General features: G+C 46.1%; 1 protein-coding gene and 1 long non-coding RNA gene across 5 annotated transcripts in view; one reads left to right on the top strand and one right to left on the bottom strand.

The window, feature by feature from the left end:
- Positions 1 to 305: 305 nt before the first annotated feature.
- Positions 306 to 27,001, top strand: part of LOC119220064 (septin-9-like) — a 63,239-nt gene continuing 36,543 nt past the window's right edge. Inside the window, exons 1-3 of one of the 4 annotated variants that reach the window (XM_037475691.2) lie at positions 306 to 571; positions 8,764 to 8,826; positions 24,178 to 24,957. In XM_037475691.2, coding sequence (XP_037331588.2) covers positions 550 to 571; positions 8,764 to 8,826; positions 24,178 to 24,957 — 865 coding nt within the window. In that variant the 5' untranslated portion in view covers positions 306 to 549. Of the gene's footprint in view, positions 572 to 8,763; positions 8,827 to 11,962; positions 12,312 to 18,428; positions 18,751 to 23,469; positions 23,651 to 24,177; positions 24,958 to 27,001 lie in introns of those variants that run through there. The other 3 variants (XM_037475694.2, XM_037475692.2, XM_037475693.2) reach the window with 3 other exon arrangements.
- Positions 2,898 to 4,436, bottom strand: LOC119220068 (uncharacterized). The gene is made up of 3 exons (XR_005120561.2): positions 4,225 to 4,436; positions 3,415 to 3,487; positions 2,898 to 3,265 (listed from the first exon to the last, which is right to left on the bottom strand). It is a non-coding gene; the product is annotated as an uncharacterized LOC119220068 (long non-coding RNA).

Raw genomic sequence — 27,001 nt, forward strand, 5'->3', positions numbered from 1 at the left:
GGCCACATGTACGCTAGAAATCAATTTCCCCATCACTCCTCCACACGAAGCAACAAGGAACACGGTGCACGCGTTGTGGCCGTTAATAGATATTTACAAGATATACAAGTTATTTCTAAAAGTATCATTTTTAAGCTATATGCTCGAAATCACGGCTCGTTTTCCTCTTAACTCATAAACTCACAGCCAATGCGATCGGAGACGCTTCTTTGAGCTTTGACAGGAGTTTGAGTTAAACCCCTCCCGCTGCGGGACTGGGCGTGCGTCGCGAGGAGCGCAGGTGGGAATGAATCCATGAATCCATTCCCAGCAGGCAGCCTCCCCAAGTGGTTCTCCTTGGACATTTAGACGCGGGAGTTAATTTCAGAAAGGTCCATAAGAAGTGATTCTACCTGCGCACAGGTGAAAGCTGACCGTGCAGGAGAGGCAGAGGAGGGTACAAACTAAACACACAAAAAAGAAGAGAGCGAGCTGTCTGCAAAACGTCCTGTCAGGAGAAACCGTACCGACGTCACGACTTTCAGTTTAAAATAAACGGCATCTGCAATCATGAAGAAATTTTCATATTCAGGTAAGAGTGTCGCTCTTAGAGTTTATTTTTCTTCTTCTTCTTTTGTTTAGGGCCAAATGGTTCTATGCGCGTGCATGAGAGTGCCTGAGAGGTATGTACGTGAAGGTAAATGTTTAACCGAGATATGGTTTCCCTAACTGCTCATTCACAGGGGAGATCATTTCAATCCATAAATGAATAAATGAAATGTCCCCATTTCAGAATCGAGGCTCACATGTGAGTCGGTGGTTGTAAAAGATGATCTCTTACACGTATGACGTCATGACAGAAAGCTGCTGAGCTCTGAGCGCGTTTTTTGTATAAACGTCATACTTTGTGTTGGTAATATATTGCATGACACTAAAAATAAGAAAACACGGTGTTTAAAGTAGTGAAATATTGAAATGCTCAATCGTGAGATTTTGGTTGGATGTTTGGTTGTTAATCTGTTTGATGGACACGTTGTATGGTACAGTGCATTCACTCCTCCCCACTAATACGCCAAAGAAAGACTCGATTAATCCACCTGCGTCAGCATGAGCCTATTTATTCTGGGACTGGCTGGATCGGTGTGTGCTTGTTGCGAAATTGTGTGTTTAAAAAATGCCGAGGTTTGCAGTTTTAGAATGATCACCGGGTGTTGTGATTGTGCAGCTTAAGTCAAATGTTTGCTCAGGGACCCTTCGGCAGAGACACATTTTCTGTAAGGATGGAGCGAGGGACCGCTGTGACTGCTCTCCTCCTCTCCCCCCTCCTCTTCTCCTGCACTAATTACCATCACTTCCATCATTTTCTGGGCCTCCTTGGTCTTCTCCCCCCCTCCGCGCTCCCTCTAAGCTCCGGCTCAGTCCAGTGTACACAACCCTGTCCCGCAGAATGCCGGTTTTCCGGGCTCTTCTTTCCAGAGTCTTTGTGCGTCTGACGGTTTCCACCGGAGCCAAGCGCATGTTGGGTCATGCCGCCTCTCCTCCTCCTCCTCCTCCTCATCCTGTGTGTGTGTGTGTTCTACCTCTGCAGTGTGACGGCGTGTGTGGAGCTGTCACATTCTTTGTCAGAGCTCAACTCGCGGGGAATTGTCTAATAACAAAGTGTGTTTGTGTGCGTGCCTGTGTGTGTGTGTGTTGAGAAAAACCCTCCTCTCTGCGTAGGGGTGTTTAGACAAGCATCAGAGATGTGGAGGGGTGACTTTGAGTCAGGAAGGCCGGCCCGTGTGTATGTTTTGTACGCAAAATACCCGTACACACTGTGTACCTGGCACACTTGTGTAAAGTTTCAGACCGTGTGTGTGTGTGTGTGTGTTAAAATGAGTGGGTAAGTATGTATTTTTGAGAGGTTGCACGAACGCGCTTGTGTCTGTGTTCACACGCGAGCCCCTCACAGCTGCCCGTGGAGTCGATCGCCGCCTTGCACCGCCACTCCCTCGAGTCCTCTGGATCGATGAGTAACACACACACACACACACACACACACACACACACTACACTCCTCCTGGTATGTGCTTTTATGTACTACACAAAACACTCACACCAACATACAAACTTAATTCCGCCTCTCAAGGCCTCTCTCTCCGCTCCTCATCACGTCTTTGGGCCGGTTTGAGGCTTCGGTTCAGAGCCGGAAACTTTTGTTGGATTGTGCCTTTTTTTTTTAAAGTCACGCTATAAAAACCCGTGTTGCCCTGTCATCTAGCACAGAGCATGCCGAGTGCCGCCTAACCCTCAATTTGGCTCCCTCGCACCCTGTGAGTAACGGACTAATAAGATACTGGAGCAAGTGGACGCGCAAATGTACAGTAGACGACTCTGGTTGATCTAAGAGAGGGTTGTTGAAGTTTGACTTTAAGACATCACTCTGGAAAAAAAAAAAAACGAGGCAGGGTGAAGCACGCATCGGTTGATGGCTGGAAGCGTGACGTCAGACTGGCAGCGGATTGGTGTTTTGAAATCCAATCGTTGAGATGGTTTGATTTAGATGGTGTTCATGATATCAGGGAGACTCCTTTCTCCATCAACATGGACCCGTTTTCTAACACCACGTTTCTTCTTTCTCACCTGATCTTGAGGTTGGTTTACTTTTCTGTAACTAAACTACAGTTCAGTGCTACTACTATTACTACTATTACTATACTATTACTATACTACTATTGATTCAAGAATCCCCTACAGGGACCTGTTAGTTTAACTTGACACTTTGCCTGGGAAATATAGATTTCATTCAGCCCAGTATCATGTGTTCTGTCCGTTTGGCATTGTCATTTCATAAATCGCCTTAGCCTGAAATCAAGAATATAAACGAGAATACCAATAAGAACGTTGAATTGCCTCATTTGCATTTTTAATAATGGACAGTGACAGATTGACAAGTGTAGCCACCGTAAGGGAGGCGTGGCTTAATCCAAAGGTATTACTTCAGAGATAAATATCAAAAACATATGTGGTTGGGCACAGAGGTTGCGTAAGCGTAACCACACTGTATACATAGTGTAATTGATACCCTGTGGAATGTACAGTTTCACTAATTGCAGGAGTCCATATCCTGTCCCTGCTGAGTGTGGTCCTCCCCTCTCAGCCGCGTGGAGCCGGCTCTGAAGTGTCCACTGCGCTCTGTGTTTATTATCTGCAGCCAAGAATGCATCTGTGTGATGCTGCTGCCGCTGGGGGTGTCGACTGATACAACAGACTGCCTTGTACTGCGGGCCCGGGGCCAGGGGAGAGCCTATAAAAAGATAATGGCAGGCTCAGAGAGGGTCTGATGTGTGTGTGGGTATTAGAATGACTCCGTGTAGGGACAGGAAATTACACACTTTTACTATTTTACACATCCCTTTATTAGTTCAGATACCTCCAAGATTTAAGCGACCTGACCTTTTTGGAGTTCCTTGCACGCTGCCCCGCTTTAGAGACATTAGCTCCACTGTTTGGCGGCACCGACCTCGTCCTGTCGCGACATGAATGGACATTTTATTGCAAACTCTTCAAGTGTTAGTGATTCATTTCTTGGTCCGCTTACTGAAGCGGAGGATTTGAAAGATAAATGCGTGTCGGCTGCGTGCGAGCCTCATCGTTGGCAGCATGCAAACTTTATACTATTTGGCCAAGGTAATCTCTCTTAATAGCGTAACAACCACCTGAGGGGCGATCTAACAAGATTCAACATTGTTTGCTGAACTGAACTGATGCTGGAGTGTAGCACATGTTACTTATCAAAGCTCATGCTTTGCTCTCTGTATGTCGTTTAGTTGAGTCGTCCCCCGATGCTTGCGTAAATCTCTTTCGGACATTTCTCAACATGCATGCATGCACGCACACACACACACACACGCGCCCGCACACACACACACACGCCCACTCACCAGGTTGTTCACCTATGACATACAGTAAACACATGTTTCCTGGGGGAGTTTCTAACCATAAACCTCGATGAACCTCTGCCGAAGGAAGGCCGATCCTTATCCGCCACGCCAGTATTGTTTCATAGGCCGCCTGCCGTATCCTGTCTAACCCTGGCATTAAAAAACACTTTCATATGAGATAAATCAGGCCGATGTTTGCATTGGGAAGAGTACAGAAAGGTGATTGTCAAAGCGGTGTTGGTTTTTCGACGAGCGTGGTGAGTGAGGGATCGGTTTTGGTGTCGAAAGTGCAGAGGTAGGAAAAGGTGTTGACGGTTCGTACCTTTTGCCGCCAGAACGACGGCTATTCGTTTGGGAGGAGCGCAGTTCAGGGGTCACGTCCGGTGTTTTTCTACGTCTTTCGGTGACGTTGGAGTATCTTTGGGTAAATGTGTGTTTGGTGCGGTCCTTCCTTAATTAAGAATACATCCCAGGATGAAAAAAAGGGCTGTAAAAACATCTTTTAAAAAATGGTCTCGCCCTTTGGTCCATCTTGCTTTCTTTCTTCTTCTCTTATTCATTCACTCCTTTTCTCCCCACCCATCTTTCCGCTCCCAGTGTTGTGAAACAACGTGTTTGCAGCGTGCCCTAAACGCATGTAATGAGGGCCGTAAAAACACAATGGGACGGATGGGTGAGCAGAGAGAGATTGAGGAGGAAAGGAATTGGAAATGTTTTTACATAGGGGTTTGACTGGATAAATAATTGGGATTATATGCTGATGGCTATAATAAAAGCCTCTTTTGGGGGAGAGATTTTTGTTTTGATTGGGTCTCTCAAAAGTGGAATGGCAAATACTCTGCAGTACGGAGTAGGGACACTGTGCCAACCTCTCAAGCAGAACAAGACCAAGATACAAGAAATACATGAACAATAAATAGGATCAATGCAAGCTGATTGTAGGAGTGGTAATACATGTACGTTATAAAAGGTTGGAAAAATCTCATAGAAAGAAATGTTTTGGAAAAAAGAAAGAAAATATTTTTCATGCGATAGAGTGAAATTGTTAATGGTGAGTATGTTGCCAGGTGCTTCTATGTCAATGCGTCCGTCTGTGGGCAGATTTAGTCACTAGCATCACGACCCTGCAAGACGCAGTCCTGGAAACGCAGGCAGAGTCCGCCCTCTGTCTCCCACACACATTCATTAATGTTTCACCCTGGCCCCAAAGAGAACGGTTGAGGTAAAAGAGGACATGCCAATAGCAAGGAAGATAAGAAAGGAGATCTTTCACCTCCTACTCAACTAAGACGTGGCGTGGCCTCCTTATGCAAACACAAAAATCTCAGGTAGTTGTGTGTCTGAAGGGGACAAAGTGTGCAATATAGTGCGTGTTTTGTAAATAACTCCACCCTTTTACGTGGGCCGGCCTTCTCTTAGTTCTGTGAGTGTGTGTGTGTGTGTGTGTGTGTGTGTGTGAGATGGTTCTTGTGTGTCTCAAGTACGTTAAGTGCTGCACACGCTACCCTCTTCTTACCTGCCCTATTCACCTGAGACCAATAACTAATCAGTTGACATGTTTATCCAGGCAAATGCACTTGACCGGTCATGTTACACACACACACACACACAAAAACATGACTACATTGAGCGGAGCACTTGACATTAATCAGTCGAGGCTTACAGCAAACACACAGGCAGCAATGTATTCACAATGGTCCACAATATGACTCCCAGCGTTGCTCAAAGTGCTTTTTTTTCCATATGCTTGAACACTGGGATCATTCATTCCGTGTGTCATGTGACCGTCGTGACCTCTGTTGTACACAGGCCTGTTATAAGGGAAATATGACCTCAAAAGATGCCAAATCCCCCTGAGGGGAGAAAAGACATGGATCTTAGTGTCGGAGACTTTTATGAAACCTTTTCAAGCTACGGTGTGTGTGTGTGTGTGTGTGTGTGTGTGCGTGTGCGTGTGCGTGCGTGCGTGTGTTCTTGTGGCCCCAGACAAGACTGAGCAGGTGAGTACACACAAGCACACTCTGCCAACATACAGTTTAACTTTTCAGGTGTCACTCCTTTGGTTTCTGCTGAATGAATCCCTCACTGTGATTGGGTGTTTTTTTGCTTTTTATCTGTCAGTGCTTTGAACTCAATTTAAAACACACACTTACCTGTAGTGTCCCTTAACTAACAAATATTCTCTTATCATCACAACTTTGTGGCTTTGTCTGTTCGTCTGTAGCACTTTACTTTGCTTCAATGGTAAACTTTGTTTTTTTCCAGACACTTTGTGTAGTGAGGGTTCGCTGTGTGTGTGTGTGTTTATGTGTGTGTGTGTGTGTGTGTGTGTTCAGCTCTCGCTCTCAAGCTTTATTTCCAGCTAGACGAGTGAATAGTCAAAGGCATTGTTATAAGATGTGCGCACATCCGCACAGCTGTCCAATGGTGGTGTCACATGGCTCGTCTCAGATTAATGATTTGCACTTCTATCAGGAAGAGTGTTCGACTCTTTGACTCATTGTCTTTTGACAGTTGGAATGTCCCGTTACTGATTTTAAAAAGTCAATGCTTCCTCTCTGAATCAACACGGAGGCTAGAAGCAGCTCTGTTACCGGACATTTTCCTTCGTTTTAGATCAATACTTGCTGTGTATGAGTTCATTTTGCTGAAAGATACCACACAACCTCCTTGTCAAACAATGCAAATGGACACCAAGTACAGATAGAAACAGAAAGCCTTACAGCTGGACACATGTCTCTTTGGAAAAACATCTGCATGATTGACTGCACAAAATGAGCTTAACTTGTTTTGCATTGGCTCAAACATTCTCACCATATTGCAGAAAGGCACTGATCTTTCACTGATAGTTTGGTAATAAATGATTCCATATCAAAGTGTCTCCAGCAGATCAGATCAGAGTCAGAAGCCATTTATTGCCATATCGCTGACACGTAGAGGCATTTGACTCGATGATTGGAGCAATATAAAAATAAATTTGAATAAAATAAGATAAAGTAAAACAAGATAAACAGATAAGGGAAGTCCGTTAAAACACTTGTGCATTAGTTTCCATTGTAAGAGAAACCACTGTGCAGAACGTTCCGGGGATGGAGTATCGGGGGGGGGTCTGTGTCCGGGGCGAGAGGGGTCGGCTACAATCTTTCTTTGCCCGCCTCAGAGTCCAGGAGGAACAGCCGCCTGCAGCCGGTCACCCTCTCTGCAGGCTGGCTGACCCGCTACCGGACGCTGATGGACATTTGTTGGATGTTTTTACTCATTAAATGTGCAGCAGCCGATGCTGCACATTTAATTGGTGAAAAATAAACACTTTTGCTCATGTCACTCTTTGATGACACATTACCACGACTGCCCAGTAACACAGAGATGTTACCAAATACATTGAATCTTGTATTTAGAATATACAGGTTGCAAGGGAATATACATTCCTGAACCGATCTAGTTTGCACAACACATTATTTGACCTCTGGGATCTTCCAATCCTAAAGTCCGAAAGGTGGAGTTGGGAGAAGGAGTTTTGGATGCTGTTCTACTATCTGACAAGCATTCCTCGAGGTAGATACTGACCGCGTCTTATTTCTCACACTCAAGATACAACAAAGCAAAATATGGCCCTGATCAGTTTGGTCTTACCTGCTGTACATGTCGACTGACATGTCGGGCATTGAAATATTCAATAGCAAAGTATACCTTCCTGGAAACTATCCCAAAATACTTCAGAAAGGTGTCTAATCTCCGACAGTAGTTTATTTAATTCACTTGTCTTTCTCAGAGAAAACTCTCCCTCTCTTGAAAACCAGTGACGACACGGCCTGAACCACCACCATTGTTTACTGGCAGTAAATGTTATGTGGTAGGCTCATTTGCGGGCAGGAAGTACTTCTAAGAACTTCATAAAAGCCTCTAAAAGAGAAGTGAAGTGATCACCGAAGTCTCGAGGGTTTATTGTGCATGAATGAGTGAAAATCTGCGTCTTCGTTGTAATCTTTTCAAAGATAGAACAGATATGTCAGGACCTGAAACACCCGGTCTCTTCTTTTTTAACAAAAAAAGACAAAATCATATGTGGAAGATAAACGTAGCGTCATTTTCTGTCATTATTCCAACTTTTATTGCCCATTCCTGGGATTGGCACTGGCACTAGTTACGGTAAATGACCTGTTGTGCTTTCCTCTGACTTTTCCCTTTAACGCATTTATAAAAGATGTTGTCTCTGATCGTTACTTATGTGTACTGCCTACTGTTTTATATGATGAACACCACCAGTCAAGGTCCCATGCTGATATTTATTGGTTCTCCCACAGCTCGTTTACTTTACTTATGTGCAAATAAATTTGATTGAACACGCATGAAAAAGGTTTTATGGTTAAAGAGTTGCTACACTCTGTGCCCTGCACTTGTATTATTACCCTACGTTCTTATTCTCTCTTATTCTCATATATACTGAATTTTTGTCCCAGTCATTTCCACATAAACCTGACACTTCCAAAAATATAAAACAAACCACAAATTAAATTGCTTTCCTTCAGTAACCAAATGGCAGTTCTTTGATGGTCTTGAAGTAATAATAGCAATCTTTCAAATATCTGCTGTTTCTTTTTCCACTCGTCAACTTTCGGTTTTTTTTGGCCTTGAGGAGAATGTGATGTAACCGTTTTCCATGTGGTGCTTATGCGTGTTTTGTTTCATTATTAAGTCCAGAGTTCAGAAACCAAACCTGCCACTCAGGCTGGTCTTTTATCTTAAAAGTATATATCAGAAACTACGTGACAGTACATGTGCAGTGCAGATAATGAGCAATGATTTTTTTTTTTTTTACTTTCTAGATGTCATTAACTTTCCCTTTTTCCTCCTTTTACAGGGAGATCGGCCAGCGTTCGGACAAGGAGAACAGATAGAGAGGGATCTGGCATCACCAGTCCCAGTAAGTAGACTGCACCTCTCTATCTCATCGTACGTAGTGCAAACCTCGGTGCATGCATACATGCATCCAGATGTGTTGATTTTTTTTTTTTTAAGTCGTGCACTCCCTTCACCGGCTTCTATGTAAAGTATTAAATGAGTCTGTGTCGTTGACCCTTAGCAGAGGGCCGCGTTAAGGGGCGGGCCCTGTTTCCTGCCCAGATAGCAGCTGATAGCAGGTAAACATGAGATCACAGACGCAGGGATAAAGAGAGCTTTGGAGACACCGGGATGGCTCACTGTTCCACACAAGACTAAAGACATTCTTTCTTCTTTTGTGTGCTTGCTGGAAGGTGTGCGTTTTTGGTATGTACAGATGACACATTTGTTAATTTTATAAACGTGAATTGAAAGTCATCAAAAGAAAAAAATAGGTATTTTTGTTCAACTGGAATATGTGTTTTGTTGTCGAGTAGAACAGGACACCACATAAGAGGACAAACACATTTTTCTGTGACAGTTATTTGCTAATGCTTTTGCTACTTTTGGTTTTCACAGCATTCTATTTTTTTCCTTCTCTTCCTTCTCATTTGTGCAATACTCTATAAAATTCAACGATATTTCCTTTCAGGGTTTTATTCTTTAGCACCCTTTCACCCACACCACCAAATTAAGTCATTTCTGGTCTAGTGTGTCTAGGTGTGCAACCATATGCTTGTGTGTGTGTGTGTGTGTGTCTGCATGTAGCTCATACACAGTATTGGCCCGCCGGCTGAATCTGTGACTGTGGTTCACCACCCGTCAGCGCATAGAGGGGAGGCAGAGGGACGAGAAGGGGGGGACTGAAGCGCACACAAACACACACTCACTAGGTTTTGCAGAGAGTGACAAGAGAAACGAGCGCACAGACCGCGTGCCGAGTGTCTATCTGCGGTGGATTGTTTTTTTGCGGCATGCAAGCTACGGCTTTCCTGTTTATTTTGACACCACTTTAACCAAAATGCATAAACATGCAACATCACATTGCAACACATCTGTTTGTGCTAGAGAATTGCATCGATGAAACCAGTGTGTTCATCCCACAGACAGCTGACAGGCGACGAGGCATCGGGCACCTTCTGACAGCGCATGGTCCTCGTGTCTGCAGGTCATTAAATGCAAATAAAAAAGGAGCTGGAGGCACACAAAATAGAGTTTGAGAGCAAAAGAGGACAACAACATCATTCGTCAAGTCATTCCTCATCCGACAAAGTCTACACTATAAACACCTGGGATAAAAATGTGAAGGCTTTGCGTGTCTATTTTTAATGTTGGCAATTGCTCAGCATCTGCCTTAATATACATATATATATATATATATACATCCTTATTTTCCTGATTTTACACATGAATCTAAAACATCCTTTGCAAAAAGTGTTAAAATCACTTTTCTTCCGTTTACATTTCTGTCAGCTGATTTGATTTTCTCCAGTTCTTGAGCTGCTCTGTGAAGCAGGGGGACGGACGGGCAATAAGTGAGCAGATCCACACGCACATCAAAAGCATGAAAGCATACTGACAGACAGAAACACACACAAATGTAGATACGCATAAGCGGATGCACACACATGCAGGTTGTCGGGAAGTGCTTAAGGGTGAGGATGAGGCCTTGTTTTGCGCCTCCACACACACACACACACACCCACCTTCCCTGCGTTGATGCCGTCGCCACAGGGTGTGTGTTGAGGGAGATGCTCCATTCACACCATCTGCCAACAGGGCAGATTTATGTGCCAGCAGGAGGCTGTTTGGGGGGATGCTTTAACTGTAACCTCAACCCATGACACACACACAAACACACACACACACACACACACACACACACACACACACACACACACACACACACACACAAAGAGCCTCCCAACACTGTCCCTATTGTTGATCTCTCTGTGGTTAATTCAGTCAGCAGATCCCGCTGTATTGGTCACACACAACTAATGCTGATCCCAGTCAGAGGTGTGCATATTTACAAGTTCAAACAAAGTCATATAGATTTTTCTTCCAACAGTGTTGAAAGTGTGTTAAAACAATTCATATTGAAACATTTCATATGGACACAGAAAGCTGCACTTATTTTTACTTTGTTCATTTTTTATCTGCAACAAGAAAGATGTTTTGTTAATATATTTTCACATTTTTACCTTCTCCTTTATACCTTTTTGAGAGCTGACAGCTTAAAATGTTTCAGCAATATTATGAATTTACACAGTATTTAATCAACTGGAAGAAGTGAGTCCTCTCAGCTTCCCTCATCTCTGATTACGGCAACTTGCGAGCAATCAGAGTTCCACGCTTTGGCCGTTTAGGCCCGCCAGTGTGCACATTGCCCTTTATGTCACCACTCATGCACAGAATCTACGCAGCTGGCTTTAATGAAAGAATGAATGAACACATGACGAGAGACGGGTGAATGAAGGAAAAACAAACACGCACACCGGCACTAGATGCTAACATGAATACACACAAACGAGGTGCACAGGGCGGATCAGCGCGCAACGCACAAAGGCCCCTGCAGTGTTGCACAAGACGTCAGACTGACATGGCCGAGTGTGTTTGATCTCTCTATCAGAGCTCAGACGCTCGCCCCGTGACCTCTGACCCCCCCCGGCGCAGTGTGAGATACGTGCCAAAGGTCGAAGGTCACCCGAGTTTCCTGCACGCAGACACGAGTCTTAGCAACATTTCGGAGCGAGGGCCGGGGGTTTTCTTTTGCTCTTCAGTTTCTCTCGTCAGTTTCCGCCACGCGGCCTCTCCTGTTAAGTCTTGAAAACATTTTAGGGACATGTGTTTTGATAGAGTCCCCCCTTTGATTCCACCGTGCATTGTGTTTTGCACGTCGGTGTTATTTCAACAGCCTCTCATCCTTCCACACGTCTACAGAAAGCTCTGCCCAATTCCTAAAGACGCCCAGACGTAGCTCCAGGAATGTTTTTTTTCTCTCCAGCTTGAGAGGTTTGCTGCTGGTATGAAATGCATCCAGGCCTCACACTCACAAGGAACAGGCTGAAGTGTCTGCTGAAGTCCAGCGGGTTATTTTAGTCCGTAAGGAGCCTGCCCAAGTCACATGGCGGGAGCTAATGGTTTCTATTTTCAAGACACAATGCCGCTTCAGTGTTTTGGTCTCCTCAGAGGAAAGGGAGAGAGAGAGAGAAAGAGAGCGCCGCAAATTCAACATATGATAAGCACATGGCGATGTCGTAATTCTGAATTCATTAGCGAGACACACTGAAGGAATCAAACGGGGGCGAGCGGGAGGGTGAACGGAGAGAGCCCCCGCAAAGGAAAAAGAGAGGAAGAAGAGGAACAGGAGGGAGGGAGGGAGGAGAGAAAGGGAAGCCCAGAAAAAGAAAGCGGAGAGAGAGAGAGAGAGAGAGAGAGAGAGGGAGAGTGAGTGGAGTCAAAGAGCAGACACTGCATGTGGCTGTGGTGGGAGTTAGCTGGTTATGGAGGGGGACAAATTCTCAGGTAAGACAAACTCTGTGGAAACTCTATTCTGAATGGAAAAACCAAGTGTAACTTCAGGTTCTTCAATCAACGCTTCGCCTGTGATCGGGTGTCTATTCTGTCGGAGCCGGCCTCTATTTCCCCCCCCCGTGCTATTTTCCACTCTCTCATTCTGTCCCCGTTTGCTGACTCCATGTTTTCTTTTGGGGTTTTGGAGCTTGGAGCTCTGCAGGATTTTTGCGCAGCAGCTCGGTGGCGTGTCTGTCTCGAAACCCTCTGCTGGACGTTGCGTTTGCAGGCTTTACTGTCTGTGTCTGTGCCCACCATCTCCGACCCCCCCCCCCCCCTCGGACACATCGTTTCCAGTTAAAGGTTTTTGGTCATCAGAGGTTTTTGCCTCCTCTTTTCCATTCCCGTCTGATTTGTGGTGAAGCGACACAGAAAAGGCCCTTTTTTTGTATTTTTTTCAAAGACATTTTTCTCTTTCACACTTTTTTTTTCTCCATTCGCATTCTCCCATTCTTCTTTGGTGTGAAGACAGGAAAGAGCTCTGTTTGAACAGTACTACTCTTGTCCCATGTGGCTGTGTTCCCCGAGTCGGCCATCGGTCACAGACAGCTTCGGTGGAATAGAAATCCTTACTTCTCCCCAGATTCCCTTCTGACGTTGTTGCTGCTGAATCCTGTCAATATGATTTTAAGAGTTGGTCTGCGTGTGTGTATGTGTATGTTTGGGTGGGTTGTACATTATGCTAAAGCCATTAGTGAGGCAATGCTGTCTGCTCCTTTTGATGGCATTTTTACAAGCGTCAGTGTGTGTTGTTAAAAAGGTCATTGCCGTGGAAATGGCACAAGCGTTGCCTCGGGCCGCTGGTGCGCGTTTGTGACCTAGCATAGCTCGTAGCACCTCCACGGTGTGGGAAATCTGGATGTGGGTGAGATCATTGTCAAGTGTGTGATGGAGGGATGGCCCTCCCCCCTTTCTCTCTTTCTCTCTCTCTCCTGTTGTGGTCTCCAGGTGCTTCCTCCAGGGAGCTGCAACAGCCTCAGCACGGCATAACTTGTGTATCTTTCTGTTTTTCTGAGTAAACATTTACTGGATTGAATCTGCATTTAAACATGACTGGTTAGTAGTGTGTTTTCCTGTGTGCTTTTAGGTCAGTGAAAGGAGTACAAAACATTTGGGTCTGATTAAATCCCTGAATTGTGCCAGAAATGTATTTCCAGCCAGTCTTTTTACCGTAGCCAAAATAACTCGCCTATTTCCATTGAAGGAAAAACATCACAGATGAAGCATTTTCTCTGAACGTCAATAAGTGACACCGATGTGTTTAGAATATAGTTACTCAAAAGCCCAGTGCCCAGAGTGCTGTATATTCAAAGTATGCACAACAGTGGGTTATTGATTACAGCCAAAGCAGCAGGGATGTACGACAAATAGTTATTTATTTATAGTTATTATTATATGTTCAATTTGTAATATGCAAAGTAGAGCCATCCTCTTCCTGCGCTCTACTGGCTTCTACAGGCTCACATCACATGTTATAGGATTGTGTTTATAACAGAACAAAGAGCCTCACTCAGTGTTGTATTGACTTGTCTCCATATGGCAAAATTTAAAAAAAAATTTTAGTTCACTTCTTGCTAATTTTCTTCCTGCAAAGGGGGCCTTTGTTTTCCTGTGTTCTCTTCCCACATGAATCAACAGGGGGTGACGCTTCTGAACGGAAGCCGCCCATCACCCACGCAGACGATGACGCGTCCACATTCATTCCAGTCGCAGCTCGCTCATCTGATGATGTCACATGGAAGAGTGTGTGACGCGGCTCGGACTTGTGACTCATAAAGCAGATTTAGTGAGGCTTTTTGATCTTTGCTGAACTTTGTCTGAGTCAAATGCAATATACACTTCATCCACCAGGTAGAGCTGCTGAGTACTGCTGTGAACACTAACACAAGAGAGCACATGCTACTTTGGGTGAGCTTTTAAAAATGAGCCACTATGGTTTAATAGGGACATGCGTTGAAAGGAATTGCATCCGCGTTGCCTCACGATCGGGGTTGTTGGGTGAGTTGCCTCGGCAACGTCTGGAGTAAAACAATTAATATGTGATATGTGACACAGCCGCAGCAGGACGGCAGCCACAATGTAGCATTGTTGACGTACTAAACAGTGATATTAGATGAGAGAGAGATCTGTGATGCAGGGCAGCTGCTCCATCAAGAGCGAGGGAACATATGTGCACTCACACACACACACACACACACACGTAAGCAGCTGCATGTGTCCAGACAGTTGAAACACAAATTCACAGTCAAACTGCAAAGAAAACCACTGAGCAAAGGCAAATTGAGTGTGTGTGTGTGTGTGTGTGTGTGTGTACAGGTCGGCCATGTTTCCAACAAGTGCTGTATTTGATTAAAGTTGAGCTTAAAGCAGAGCTGGGCTTGGTGCTGCTGTTTAACATTTGGTTAAGAACAGCTGCTGTCACTACAGCTGTGCATATGCTCTGGCTGTTTCCCCACGTCGGCTCTGGGGCTCCGCAAGGGTTGTTTGTGTGTGTGTGTGTGTAATATTGTGAAACCGTCTGACCTGCCCCATATGTATCTTCACTACATTTACACATCAGAAAATAATGTAGACTCTTCAGTGTACACTTCAGCAGTGCACGTTCTTCACATCTATTAAAGAGCTAGGGTCCAGCTGAGAGCACTGTACCGTACTGAGGGCCCGGTTAACGTTTACTCTACCAGTGCTGCTCACTGCGTTAGTCATACTCACGTGGCTCTCCGTCTGTGTCTCCCGGGTTGCTGTCTCAAACCTCCTGACTTGCTCAACTGCAACTGGCTCACCTTTCCCCACCGTTCATGTTTTGTCCATCTTTCTTTCCCCTCTGAAGTCTTTGTTGTATGAGTTGCCATGCAAACAGAGCTGCAGTAACTAGCCAGCCACGTCCAAAGTATACAGTTGTGTAAAGTTGAACACGGGGATTCAATGCACACAGATTTGCCCTCTTCCATATGGCTTATTTGACCCACGGGTAGGTTGTCTGCATGTAGGCCAACATCGCTTTTGTTGTTTTAGGATGAACTCGGCAGGATGCTGAGGTTTCCTCTGTAGCAAATGCTGGTAATGTTTAAAATATCAAGGGCCGTATAAACCTCACATGACCTGAAAAGAATCAGATCATTGCGATAAACTGTAAAGCTGCTGCTGGTCATACTTCCGTCGGCTGTAACACCGACCGAAGAGATATGGTTTTACGTAACTGTTGTTCCACAGTAACATTACATTTTTGCATAAAGATAAAGGGTTTTAACTTGCCATTAATTGAGATAAGCGCTTACGATTTTACATGACGACATGTTAACATTAACACAGACAGAAAATGCTTCCCCCTTTTTTCTGCCATTTAAATGCAGGGAGGAATACTAACTTTTTAGATCTGCAGGGGAAGATGTGGTTAGATTGTGGTAGTGAATCGGAATCTAAAATGTATAAGAAGTAGTGAGTTGTTTTTGATGCATCTGTACATTAAACAGCTCAGGCGAATCCCTGCAGCCGGCTGCCCAGTGTGTGGTTGATCAAGTCCGTCCACCGTACCAGGCCAGTCTGCCGGGGGGGGGGCTGCAGTCTTGCGCCAAAAAGGCATGTGGCCCCGTTGGTGTGGAGCCGTTGGTACACAGATGGACCCCTTTTGCCCTGGCACTGCCCAAGCAACTGCCACGCCGGCTGGGCATCCGTTTATAGAAGTCATCCTCTTCTCCTCCCACTCGGCTCCTCTCATTTTTCAGCCCTCACGAGGGGCAGGACCCACTTTAGGGTGGTGGTGTTCTGGGTTGCTTTAAACAGTAGGCGGCTGTCTCTGTTCCTCTTAATCTGTATGAAGTGCAACGTAACACCATGCAGCTGTCTATTCAAATACAATTCACTCATGTAAAGGAAGCTTTACATTCCTTATTTATGGACGTCATTACTTGTATAAACCACTGTCAGTGGGCATTTTGTTTTTTAGAAATAGTTGTTGTTGTTGTAGGGAAGACAATCAGTTTGCAGCAACAGGTTCCATAGAAAAGCTGGAGGAATTTACATTTTGAGAAGCAATAGACATCATTGACCGTGTATAACCTTTCGCAGCCTTGCATACCGGGGCTTATGTTCTGCTAATGGCAGATTGAAACGTTTTTCAAAACAGTGCATTGCATTACATACCGCATCACTGTGACGGCTGTGATGTGAATGGAGTTCTCACAGATCAGGGTGTAAATCACTCCAGGACATTTGTTACAGCAGATTGAATTAGCGCCGTGCGGGCTTGCTTGGACTTGCAAGGATATGCAGGGGAAGGAAGTGTGCTTCTTCTCTGTGTGTGGGATTTTTTAGGTAGTAAAGGTGTAGATTCCATGCATGCGCTGCTTACTGGAGTGTGTGCATGTGTGTGTGCGTGTGTGTGGGTGTGTGTGTGTGTGTGCATGCATCTGATTTAGTCTGAGTGTGTGCCAGGGTGCGGAGGAATCTGGCACACGTGTGTTGGGCAGGACTCACTGTGTGGGTGAAGGGTGTGTCCCGTGCAGGATTCTCTCCATGTCTATATTGTTGTCTATGTCCTGATCACATAACTATTTGCTGGTGATTTACGTGTAGGAGTAACAGGGACCCCTGCTGGAGAAGGTGATGCAGTGTCAGATATTGTGGCGTTCGTAAATCGAGAACAGAAAGAATATGCTCAAATAATATAGCCGTTAATATTGTGAGCCAAATGGCCACCCAGCCAGTTACATGAAAAGATTTAAAACTGTACTGGCTTATGAAAATGTCAGGCACAGGTCCAGTTTTCATGCCAGACATATTTTGTGAAGATTACAGTTTTCTCTTCCTTTATTGTGGGTTACAGGCTTTTTGCATGGTCCAACCATGTGGGGAAATGTGGTGTAGGATTAAGATCAGATTGCAGGTTTTGGTACAGTAAAGCCTCATATTTGTTTTTAAGTCTGTGTGTTGGTGCATGTTTGTGGATTCGCTCACATATGCGTTTATGATTGGTAAACATGTCTAAATCAACACAAAACGCAAACCCCTATTCCAATGTAAGCAACGGATTGGCACTCAGCGTACCGGACATGCAAGATTTAGGTCCTAAAGATGAATCACACATGGGACAACTTTTATATTTCTTTACAGCCGAATGGATTCATTACAGCTGAAATCTAAACCATTTTCCATTGTGTACATTTTTCCCGGCGTTGTTGCTATCTCTCAGAGCTGCACTTATTTTTAAAAGCCACAAACACACACACACACGCTTACTGCAAACTGGTTCATTTTAGCCGAGAGGCCACCAGAGGTGGTTTATCACCCGTGGCCTGTGGCTGGTGGAGGTTGAATATGCTTCAGTTCCCCCAAGGGGGGGTGGGGGGGGGGGGCGCTTCTCCCCGTCTGCCGGAGGAAGAAGTTCCTTTGCAATGGAGGTTACTGTGAGACAGCAGTGTCTATGTTTCAGGCCAAATAGATTTACTTGTACATCCTCATCTTTACCAGGAGACGTTACCCTTGCAATGCCTCGAACCTCCCCTCCCTCCACACAAGCACAGAGCCCCATTCACATGGTCATTAAGTCATTAGGCTACTTATTTATTGATGTCTGCCTCCAGAGCGACTGAGCATGTCAGGCGATCTCCTGTGGAAGCCTGTCCTGACCATATTAGTCCATACTATGATTCTGTCTCACTCTGGATTTATTCCTCCATCTGCTGTGCTTGATTAGAGACTTTTTTTCTTTCTTTGTGACTTTATGTACTTGCTTAATATTATGTTAAGGTTGACTTAATCAAGAGTAAGTACAGCTTTTTTTAAAAGTTTCGTGCGTTTCGTCAGTTGCTCGGAGAGTGTCAGTCATGTGATCGGGCCTGCAGGAAGTGGGATCGAATGTTTATACTTTGAGCAGCCCAGTCAAAAATGAGAGCTTTCACAGAAAGGAACCAGTCTGCGAGGACGGCTGCAGAAGGGGAGGGAGGTATGGAGGGAAGGAGAAAAGGGGGGAGGGAAGACTGAGCTAGAGAGAAGAGAGAGAGAGAGAGAGAGAGAGAGAGAGAGAGAGAGAGAGAGGGAGGGTGGGGGGTTGTCATCGTTGGCTCATTCCAAGCTCTGGACGTTGGGAAGGAGGAGAAGAGAAAAATAATTTGCTGCTTTAGGAAGGAGAGGAGTTTGGTTCAGTGAGCTGCTCAACTTTGTTTCTCCCCCCCCTTCTCCCTCCCCCTCCTCTCTCTTGCATGGGCTCCTAATTTGGGATTTGTTTAAAAGCAGGACTGCGCCTCAAGAAGACTTTTTCCTCGCAGGGGGAAAGGGAACCCTGCTCCCTCTCCCTCGCACTCAGACGCACCCTCACATGCTCACTTGCTCCCCAAAATGTCTGATTCCACTGTCAACGCTCACTTGGACGGGATCCTGTCAGACTTTGAAGGTTAGTTTCTGTCCGTCTCAAGCTCTGCTGCTCCGCCACACTTTTCTTCTCCTTGTCACCCCGGGGGGGAGCGAGGCGCTCTTTGCCCCTGCCATGAGGACACTATAGATGGTTTCCACATGTGCGATGGCCTCCGAGGGGGGAAAGAAACGGCGATTGTGAAGGGACATAGTGCTAAAAACGGTTACTTCATTACGCCTCTTACACTTTTGTTGTGATGGATGTCTGTGTGTTTCTTTTGTGTGTGTGTGTGTGTTGTGGGGCTGATTCCGCCTCTCTGAAGGAGCGACCTGCATGTACGCCGAGCTCCTGGGAGACGGCTACCGACCCCACGGCTGTGAGGGGAACACCTGGCCCACCTACCCCCCTCCCTCTCCCCCCCCCTCCCCTCCCCTCTTCCTTTTCATCTCTCTGCCCCTGGCCCACAGATTCCCCCCCTGTCACCCCTCTCCTCCCACTCGTCCCCCTTCTCCACCTCTTCGCCCGACGGCCGCGCCTCCTCTTTCCTCTCTCAGCGGCTCGTCCATCCTCGGCCCGTTGGATGGGAGGAGGGCGGATGGGGGGAGGTTGGTTGACAGGAATGACATCCCCCCCCCGCCCCTCCTCCAGGGCCTTCTCAAACTGTCTCTCCGACCATCTCTCTCACAAACACACAGCCATTAGCAACGCATCCGCACTTGTCCGGCGCTGCTGCTCTGTCAACACCAGTTTGCTTGCGGTATGCGTCGTGAGTCTCTCTCTCTCTCTCTCTGCCCTTTTGGGTCTTTTGGGGCGCCGGCTTACGAGGTGCAACGGAGCAGAGAGAAAAGTGGCGAGAAAGTGGGCCTCATCCGTGTGGCTGCATGCTTTTAGCCGGGCGCCGCTCATGTGTAACAGCGGCACAAAGGGTCGCTGTTGCGATTGTCGAGTGTGTGCGTTGCCCTCGGCTGAGTGGGTGGTAAAGCCTTCGCGTCACCACCGCGCACCTGATGTATGACCCCCTGTGTGGCTCAGAGGTGGATGAGAATCAGGGTGAGAAAGTAAACTTCTAATCTATTTTTGCACACATTCTAAAATCATGAATTCTGCTGTATTGACATTAGACACAGGAATATAGTTAAACTACTTTTGAAAAGATGGCGTCATCCAACTCTGCTCCTATGAGGCAATCTGCAAAAAGCCTTTGTATAAACAAATATTAAATTGGTTACTACTATGAGTCCATATGATAATCAATTAAATATCCTTCAGTCATCCTCCTACAAGACTTTTACTGATTGTCATTTTAAGTATTAACATGAGTAACCACATAACTTTGAATAGAACACACCCTTTGGTATTGCAGTATGCTAAAGGGTTACAGCTATTACTGCTAGTACTGCCTTACTTGGTCTGGTATGACATGCAGCTGTGGCTACTGTTTGCAACCTTTTAAATGGATATTGCTGTAAAGTGTTGGTTCACTGACTTTAGGACTTCTCCCTGCTTGCTTTTAATCATTCGAGCTCTTGGCACTGGACACTTTACGTTGTCTGTGAAAAAAGGGGGAAGTTCTGGTGCATGCACCAGCGGGTCCGTTAGGTGTGATTCGGGTGGCTGTGTCCTGAGCTGATGACGCCGGCGAGAGACTGAAGGAGACAGAGGAGAGGATTTTGTTGCCCACGAGGCGGATGACCTCAGCCCGGGGGTTTCAACCACACAGACTGACTCAGATAATTGACCGAGCCACTGGCTCTTCCCTTCAGCAGAATGAACACACACACACACACTCACACACTCATACAGTGTCACTTTTACAGCCTGTTGCCTCTGGTTTTTCCCCTCTTAAGTTAGTCATATCTGGTAAAACGTTCCGCAAGGTTTGCAGGATATTTGGTTTGTGTTAATTCATTTCCTCGCAGTAGAACCCGAGATTGTTGATGCCAGTCGTTATGTTCCCGTCTTCTTCTCTGTCTGTCCACGCTGTGCAGGGCACTCGCTGGCACAGTGAAAGGAAATTCCACAGGAGTTGATTTCTGATGTTGGTCGAAATGTCGGGGCAGGCGGTGTAGGAGGGAATCTGAGCACAGTGTTTTTATTATTTACAAAGAGGCCACATGAAGCGTTTGACTCTGAAACATTGGGGGGGGAAAAAAAGAAAAACCTGTCATGGGAACTGCCACTTAGCTGTGGTGTGGGATTTTTTTCAGGCGCTCCGTTACCCATAATACACTGGAACTGTGCTATTAAGATACTTTGGTGTATTTATTTATTTTTTGCCCAAGAGCAGGCTATTAACAGACGGTTTGCTGTGAAGGTTTGAGGTCAGTCTTGTGACAAAACGCCACGAGGAGCCTCACAGACGTACTTTCAGCTCTCGCGTTAGAAGGAGGAAGTGTCTCCTGACGGAGGCCGATGATGCCCGTCTCCAGGCGTCTCCATCCTTATCAGCATCATCAGGACGCTCCACACTCATCAGCTCGGACAGGTTTCCTGCTCGTGACGCCAGCAGCACCAGAGGCCGAGGGTCACTCTGAGGTAGAGGGAACACTGCAGGTCTTTGTTGGTATTCAAAGCTGCTCCTTGCTGTTTTTCCTCACTGGTGGACACGCAGAGTGAAATATGCACGGGTGCCAAAACCCCAGGCAAGACCCCAGAGTTAACAACAGGCTCCACGCTACGGCTAGAGACCCGCGTTGAAAGGTTTTCTTTTGTGCGTTGAGTTGATGGGGGGGGGGGGGGGAGACTTCCAGGAAAGAAAGGTGGGGCCTTGAGAATATTTTTAACGGCCAAATTCTCTTATTCCGCACTTTTAGGATACCGTAGTAAAGGAGAGAACCTTTCTACAGAGAGGGAGTGATCAACACGTCACACTGAATGTTATTGAAAAATGTTTGACTCACATCCTGGTGCTTGGTTCCCACGGTAACCGCTGTTGTTGTTTTTTTGTCTTTAGCTCTTTAAAGTGATGCCAAACAAACCTCGGTTACCTTGCTGAGCAGTTGCAGGTGTGTGGCCTGACATCTGCATCCCTTCATCTAACACTTTGCTGTCCTCAAGTGTTGCTTTTTTTCCCATTACCAACAAATATTGTCCCGGAAATTATCCCGGTCACCAGTTCACTTGCTGACGGAGTCATTACTCACCGCAATCCTGCCCCTACCAGTAAAATGCTTTTGATGAACAGTAGGAAATGTTGCATATGCATAAGCAGTAACTTTATAGAGTTGTAACATGGCTCTAAACAAATGAATAAACTGTGAGGCTTGTAACGTAATATAAAAATGACCAACAGTAATGCGGTATTACATGCATTTGGCTAAATGTTGGACTATAGCCATTAACTATGAAATGTCTAGAGTTACGGTTAAGAGGCTAGTGCTTAAAAACAATACTAAAAAATTGTATCCAGAGGGTGTGATTTTCCCCTAGTATACTAAAGTAGTATAAGTTGGTTGCTTGGCCTTATTTGGCAGTTCAGTCCAGAGAAGCAGCAGCATACAGCAGCTTGGAGACATCAGCTTGACAAAAAACACACATCTGTACGGCTATTTCTCTTCTTTTTTTAAAGCAAATAACGGACGGAGGGTCATTAACGTGTGTCTCTGTCTCCACTGCGGCACACACACCACACACACCACACAGGTAACACAATTCGTGGTTATTATATCACCGTCCAACACAAAGTGTTCTGCTTTTGCACATTGTATGGATTTTTACTGCTCAAGCTTTTTCCCTTAAAAGCTGAGCCTCGCACATCATCAACAGTACATGCAATGGTCATTAAAGGCTCAACGGGGTAAATTAGACAAAAAAATCCTGGTTCATTTCCTGTCTCTAAGACATCCTTATGTTGACGGCCTTTGCTATTGTATCCTGTAAACGTTACATACAATGTCACTGTGAGGGGCTTTTTTTCTTCTGCTTAGACATGAACCGACCACACAGATAAAGGACGACCCTCTTTTCTGTTATATGACATTTCATTTGAGCAACACAATGAGCTTCTCTCAGAGACTTTTCAACGAGCGTCTGAACTTTTTATTTTCTTTTTTCTACTTGTCACTCAGTGGTGAAATAAAGTGCCTAAATTGTCACTTACAGTTAACACACAGCAATGAATTTTTACGGTATTCTGTACTCGAGAAAACTTATTGAGGCAAATCAGCAAAAGACATTTGAGGACACATTTACAAGGGTCAAAGCGCAATAAATGTAATTGATTCCCAGCGTGCCGCTGAAGCCAGTCGAATTAGCAGTGGATGTTTCCAACTGTCTTCTTCTGAGAAGACCTGCTTATATCAGACCCAAAAACCTGATAAAAGGTTTTTTCTTGGTATGTCAATAAGAATAAATGCTGGTGATGAAGTATTAGCACCTTACATTGGAGGAAGATGGCTGAATTGTTTTGATAAAAATAAAATCTGTATAATAGCGCTAAATAGTATAATAGAAAAGTAAAATATAAATTCAAGCTATAAAACAGAATTTTTGTTATCTTTATTTGCTGAAATATAAACTAAAGTCCCCTTTAAATCCAGCACTTTTCTGGCCCTTATATATTTATGTGTTTGTTTTGGGAAGTTTTTAATATCAACCGAACAAATGTCTCACACTGTAACAAAAGTTACCCACATTATCTTCATGTTCACCAGGATTTGGTTGTTTTTTCCGGGTTATTTGGCGCGGGTGGGGGGGGTCAGGTGATCAATAAATCAGGAGGTTCTTCAGATGTCAGGTGTGCGAGAGAGACGTCACAACAGACCGCCCGTAGTAGTGTCATAAAGTCGGAGGATTTACGTCACCTTTACGTGTGCTCGTACCGGAAATCATCACCGGAACCTTCTCGTTGAGTTTAGTGGAGCACCCTCCAGTCTTTTCTGAACGGAATTACAAATCACAGACGCCATGCTGTCGAGCTACGTGAAGCGCGTCAAACACGGTGAGACCAGCACGCGCCGCTGCGCTCACGTCTCGCTTCCGCGCGGTTCAACGCACGCGCACAGCGCTAGTGACCGCATTCACTCGCGTTGGTCGTGCTGGAGAGCGTGTGTTTATTTGTGTGTGTTTTCCTGTTTGTTTAAACGTGACTTTCTCCACAGCGTGGTGTTGCGGTGCACGCTGTTCTTCCTTCTTATTTGCATTAATTGTTGATTGTGGATTTGGTCAGTTGTGAATATCCTCTGATGCAATACATGCATAAGTGGTGCTGCTTGAGGTTTAAGTTGCTCGACCTGTCGCTGTGTTTTCGTGACGTTAAAGGTTAAAGGTCACGCAAATGATGACCACTCTGTGATCGTTGCTTCAGACTTGTTGACCATGTTTTTGTTTTATTTGCATAATGGTCCTAAAATGCATTTAATGACTAGAGTAAAATATCATTGAGCTCCTGGACCAGCCGCATCATCTTAATGGGCGAATAGATCCGTTCTGTTTCCCTCCTGACCTCGAGTGCTCTGTGTCTTCCAGCGCTGAAGCGGTCGTTCGAGTTGGAAGAGGCGGATTCCTCCGCGACCTCCTCGCCCCTGACTCGCCGGAACACCAACCCCCTCCGCTCATCCTCCTCCTCCGTGTCCAGCCAGCGGAGCTACGACCTGAGCTCCCGCAGCTCCGACTTCTCCTCCACCAGGTCCTCTCCCTCGGAGTCCTCCAATCCGCGCTCCCCGAAGACGGGCATGAGGCGCGTGGAGTTATCGGGTCGTAACCCCGACGCGGCCTCGTCCCGCCGCACGGAGATGTCCATTGAGGTTTCCTCCAAGCAGATTGACAGCTCGCCCAGCGCCGGCATCGCCCGCTTTGGTCTGAAGCGGCCCGAGGTCAGCTTGAGCAATCGTAGTACTCTCCTGGACAGCTCCTCCAACTCCGTCGCCGGCCCCGCCAACCGGCGGGCGGAGCTCGGCGTGACGCGGGCCCACGACCCCCCGGCGCCCCCCAGGAGGATCGACGCCCAGCTGTCCTCTGCGCCGACCTCGAGGATCCCCGAGCCCCCCCAGAGAAGAGCGGAGCCCGCGTCCCCGAGCACCGGCTCCCTCGAGGGGGCCTCGAGGAGGCCGGAGATGCCCGTCTTCAGGCAGCCGGACGGGCCGGTGCCGAGCGGCGCAGTGGAGAACGACCACCACCACCACAACAACAACCACCACAACCACCCGCCTCCAGCTCCCAGCGCCCCTCCGCCTGCCCCGACCGAGCCGAGGGTGGAGAGGATGCGGTCCCCGGTCACAGAGGCCCCCGTAGCCCGGCCAGCACACAGTGAGTACCTGCTCCGTTCAGCGCGTTTTTAACTAAACTAAGTCTCCTGTGCGAAAATAAAATGGCGTCAATGTGGGATCGCTGATGCGGTGGAGCCTGCCATCGCCAACCTCTTTTCACCCCACACTCTCCTCCTCTTTGGTTATCTCCGGGCTCTGTTTTGGGCATCTGGACAAGTCGAGACTGACTGAATGTAGGTCAGGCAGAGTGATGAGGAGAATCCCACGGTTGCTCTCAAAGAAGCATTTCAGAAGTACGAGGGGAACCTTAGACGCTAGTTTACTGAGTGTTGAAAAGCCTAGGTGCTTTATTCAGTTAATATTATCGTGATAGGTACAGAGCAAGTTTGTTAGATACTGATGTTTTTTGTCTTTACTTGTTTTTACTTTTGTTAGTATAGAAGTTACACCTCACTTCTATACTCATTTTTTCACACCAAGTCAAATTATCACAGAAACGATCCAAAATCTACACAGTGCAGAGGCACTATTGATGAAATCCGATACTTGAGTTCACCTCATGACCTTTCCTTTAGCGACACCTTGTGGACAAACTCTATTTCTTAATTCTTATGATTATCTAGATTCCGGAAATTGCAGCTTTTTTGTCTGGTTTCCTGGTCAAACTGGTGCATGTGGGTGTAACTGCTATCTAGAGAGCGCTGTGCTCATGGGTTGCTCGCGCTGGTTGAGTAGTATCCAGGCGTGGGCGGCTGAGAGGTGATCCATTCCAAATGTGGAGGTCATAAAACATATAAATAGAAAACCTCCAATTTCGTCTTTTCACGCTGTGTGTGAAATTTCTTTCCCATGGTTATATATGCATGCTAAATATCAGAAATGTTGCCTTGTTTTAGTAGAAGGGGGGTGGGGGGGAAGTGAAAGGATTAAGTCTCAACTTCAGCCACATTTAGCTCCTCATACCACCTTTCTGCTCAGTGGTGCATGTGGAAGGAGGGAGGTGCTGCTTACAAGAAGCTGGAGAAGAAACAATGAGCAGATAGGAGTTGGAGAGGAAGAGGAGGTTCAGTGGGCAGGAGGAAACGAAGGAGGGGAAAAAAAAGCTTAAAGCGTGCAAGAGATTTCTTGTAAAAACCATGCACCGTCTGGAAGAAAACAACAAAATTAGAGACGCCCACTTTAACCTCAAGTCATTTGGTCGTAAACCCGAACGACCTAAAAGCTGACAGGCCGCCCTGCTTTGATGAAGCACAATTTATGTTCCATTTCCTCAACAAGTAGACACACTGTGGAGTCAGGCACATTCTTCTTGTTTTGGTTCATCTTTTTTAACTTTTTCCAAGAGGCAAACTGAGTGTGTTTTGTCTCTCTGTTTACTTGTACAGCTTGTATCTGCACAGTATCCAGGGGGGCAGTGGAGGCAGTGTGTGTCTTTTATGCGTCCCGTTAGGCCAATTAGCCTGTTGCCTGAAGGCTCATGGGATGATTCAGATCTGCTTGCTTCTGGGTTCCTGCTGCGTTTGTGTGTGTCTCTGTGCTCACACACAAGTATTCAATACGTGCATTCATCCTCACACGGATGAGGAGGTCATGAATGCGCCGGCTGTTGTAAAGCGCACGCCGCTGTGTGACGTGCTCTGTTTTTGGGCTGATTTGTTGGCTAATCACGAGCAGCTGTTTGTAGTCCCGTGCTGCGACAGGATGTGATCCCACGTGGACGGACAGGCGCACACATTCATTCCGTCAGCACGCTGCTCGCTTCAGTTTGCTGTCCCAGAGCGCGGCCCATTTTGTCTCGGGCGCTGTATTGCATGTTACGTAGCATGTAGCATTCTGCTAAATCTACAGTGGTTTACATCGCGGAATTGACTCGCTTTCTTGGGTCAGTTTGCATATTAAACCATTTGCTGTATAACATGTTTGCTGTATAACATGCATTGGAAGTGCCTACACTTGCTGTGTATAGTGGATTCCTGTTGGGCCTCTGTGCTTTAGCTCAGTTCAGTGGATGTATAACTCACTGGTAATGGATGACTGAAGTACCAGTGAATAATTCCAACTTTGTTGAATCAAATCATCTGGGA

The sequence above is a fragment of the Pungitius pungitius genome, chromosome 12 (genome assembly GCF_949316345.1).
Source record: "Pungitius pungitius chromosome 12, fPunPun2.1, whole genome shotgun sequence".
Taxonomy (NCBI): domain Eukaryota; kingdom Metazoa; phylum Chordata; class Actinopteri; order Perciformes; family Gasterosteidae; genus Pungitius; species Pungitius pungitius.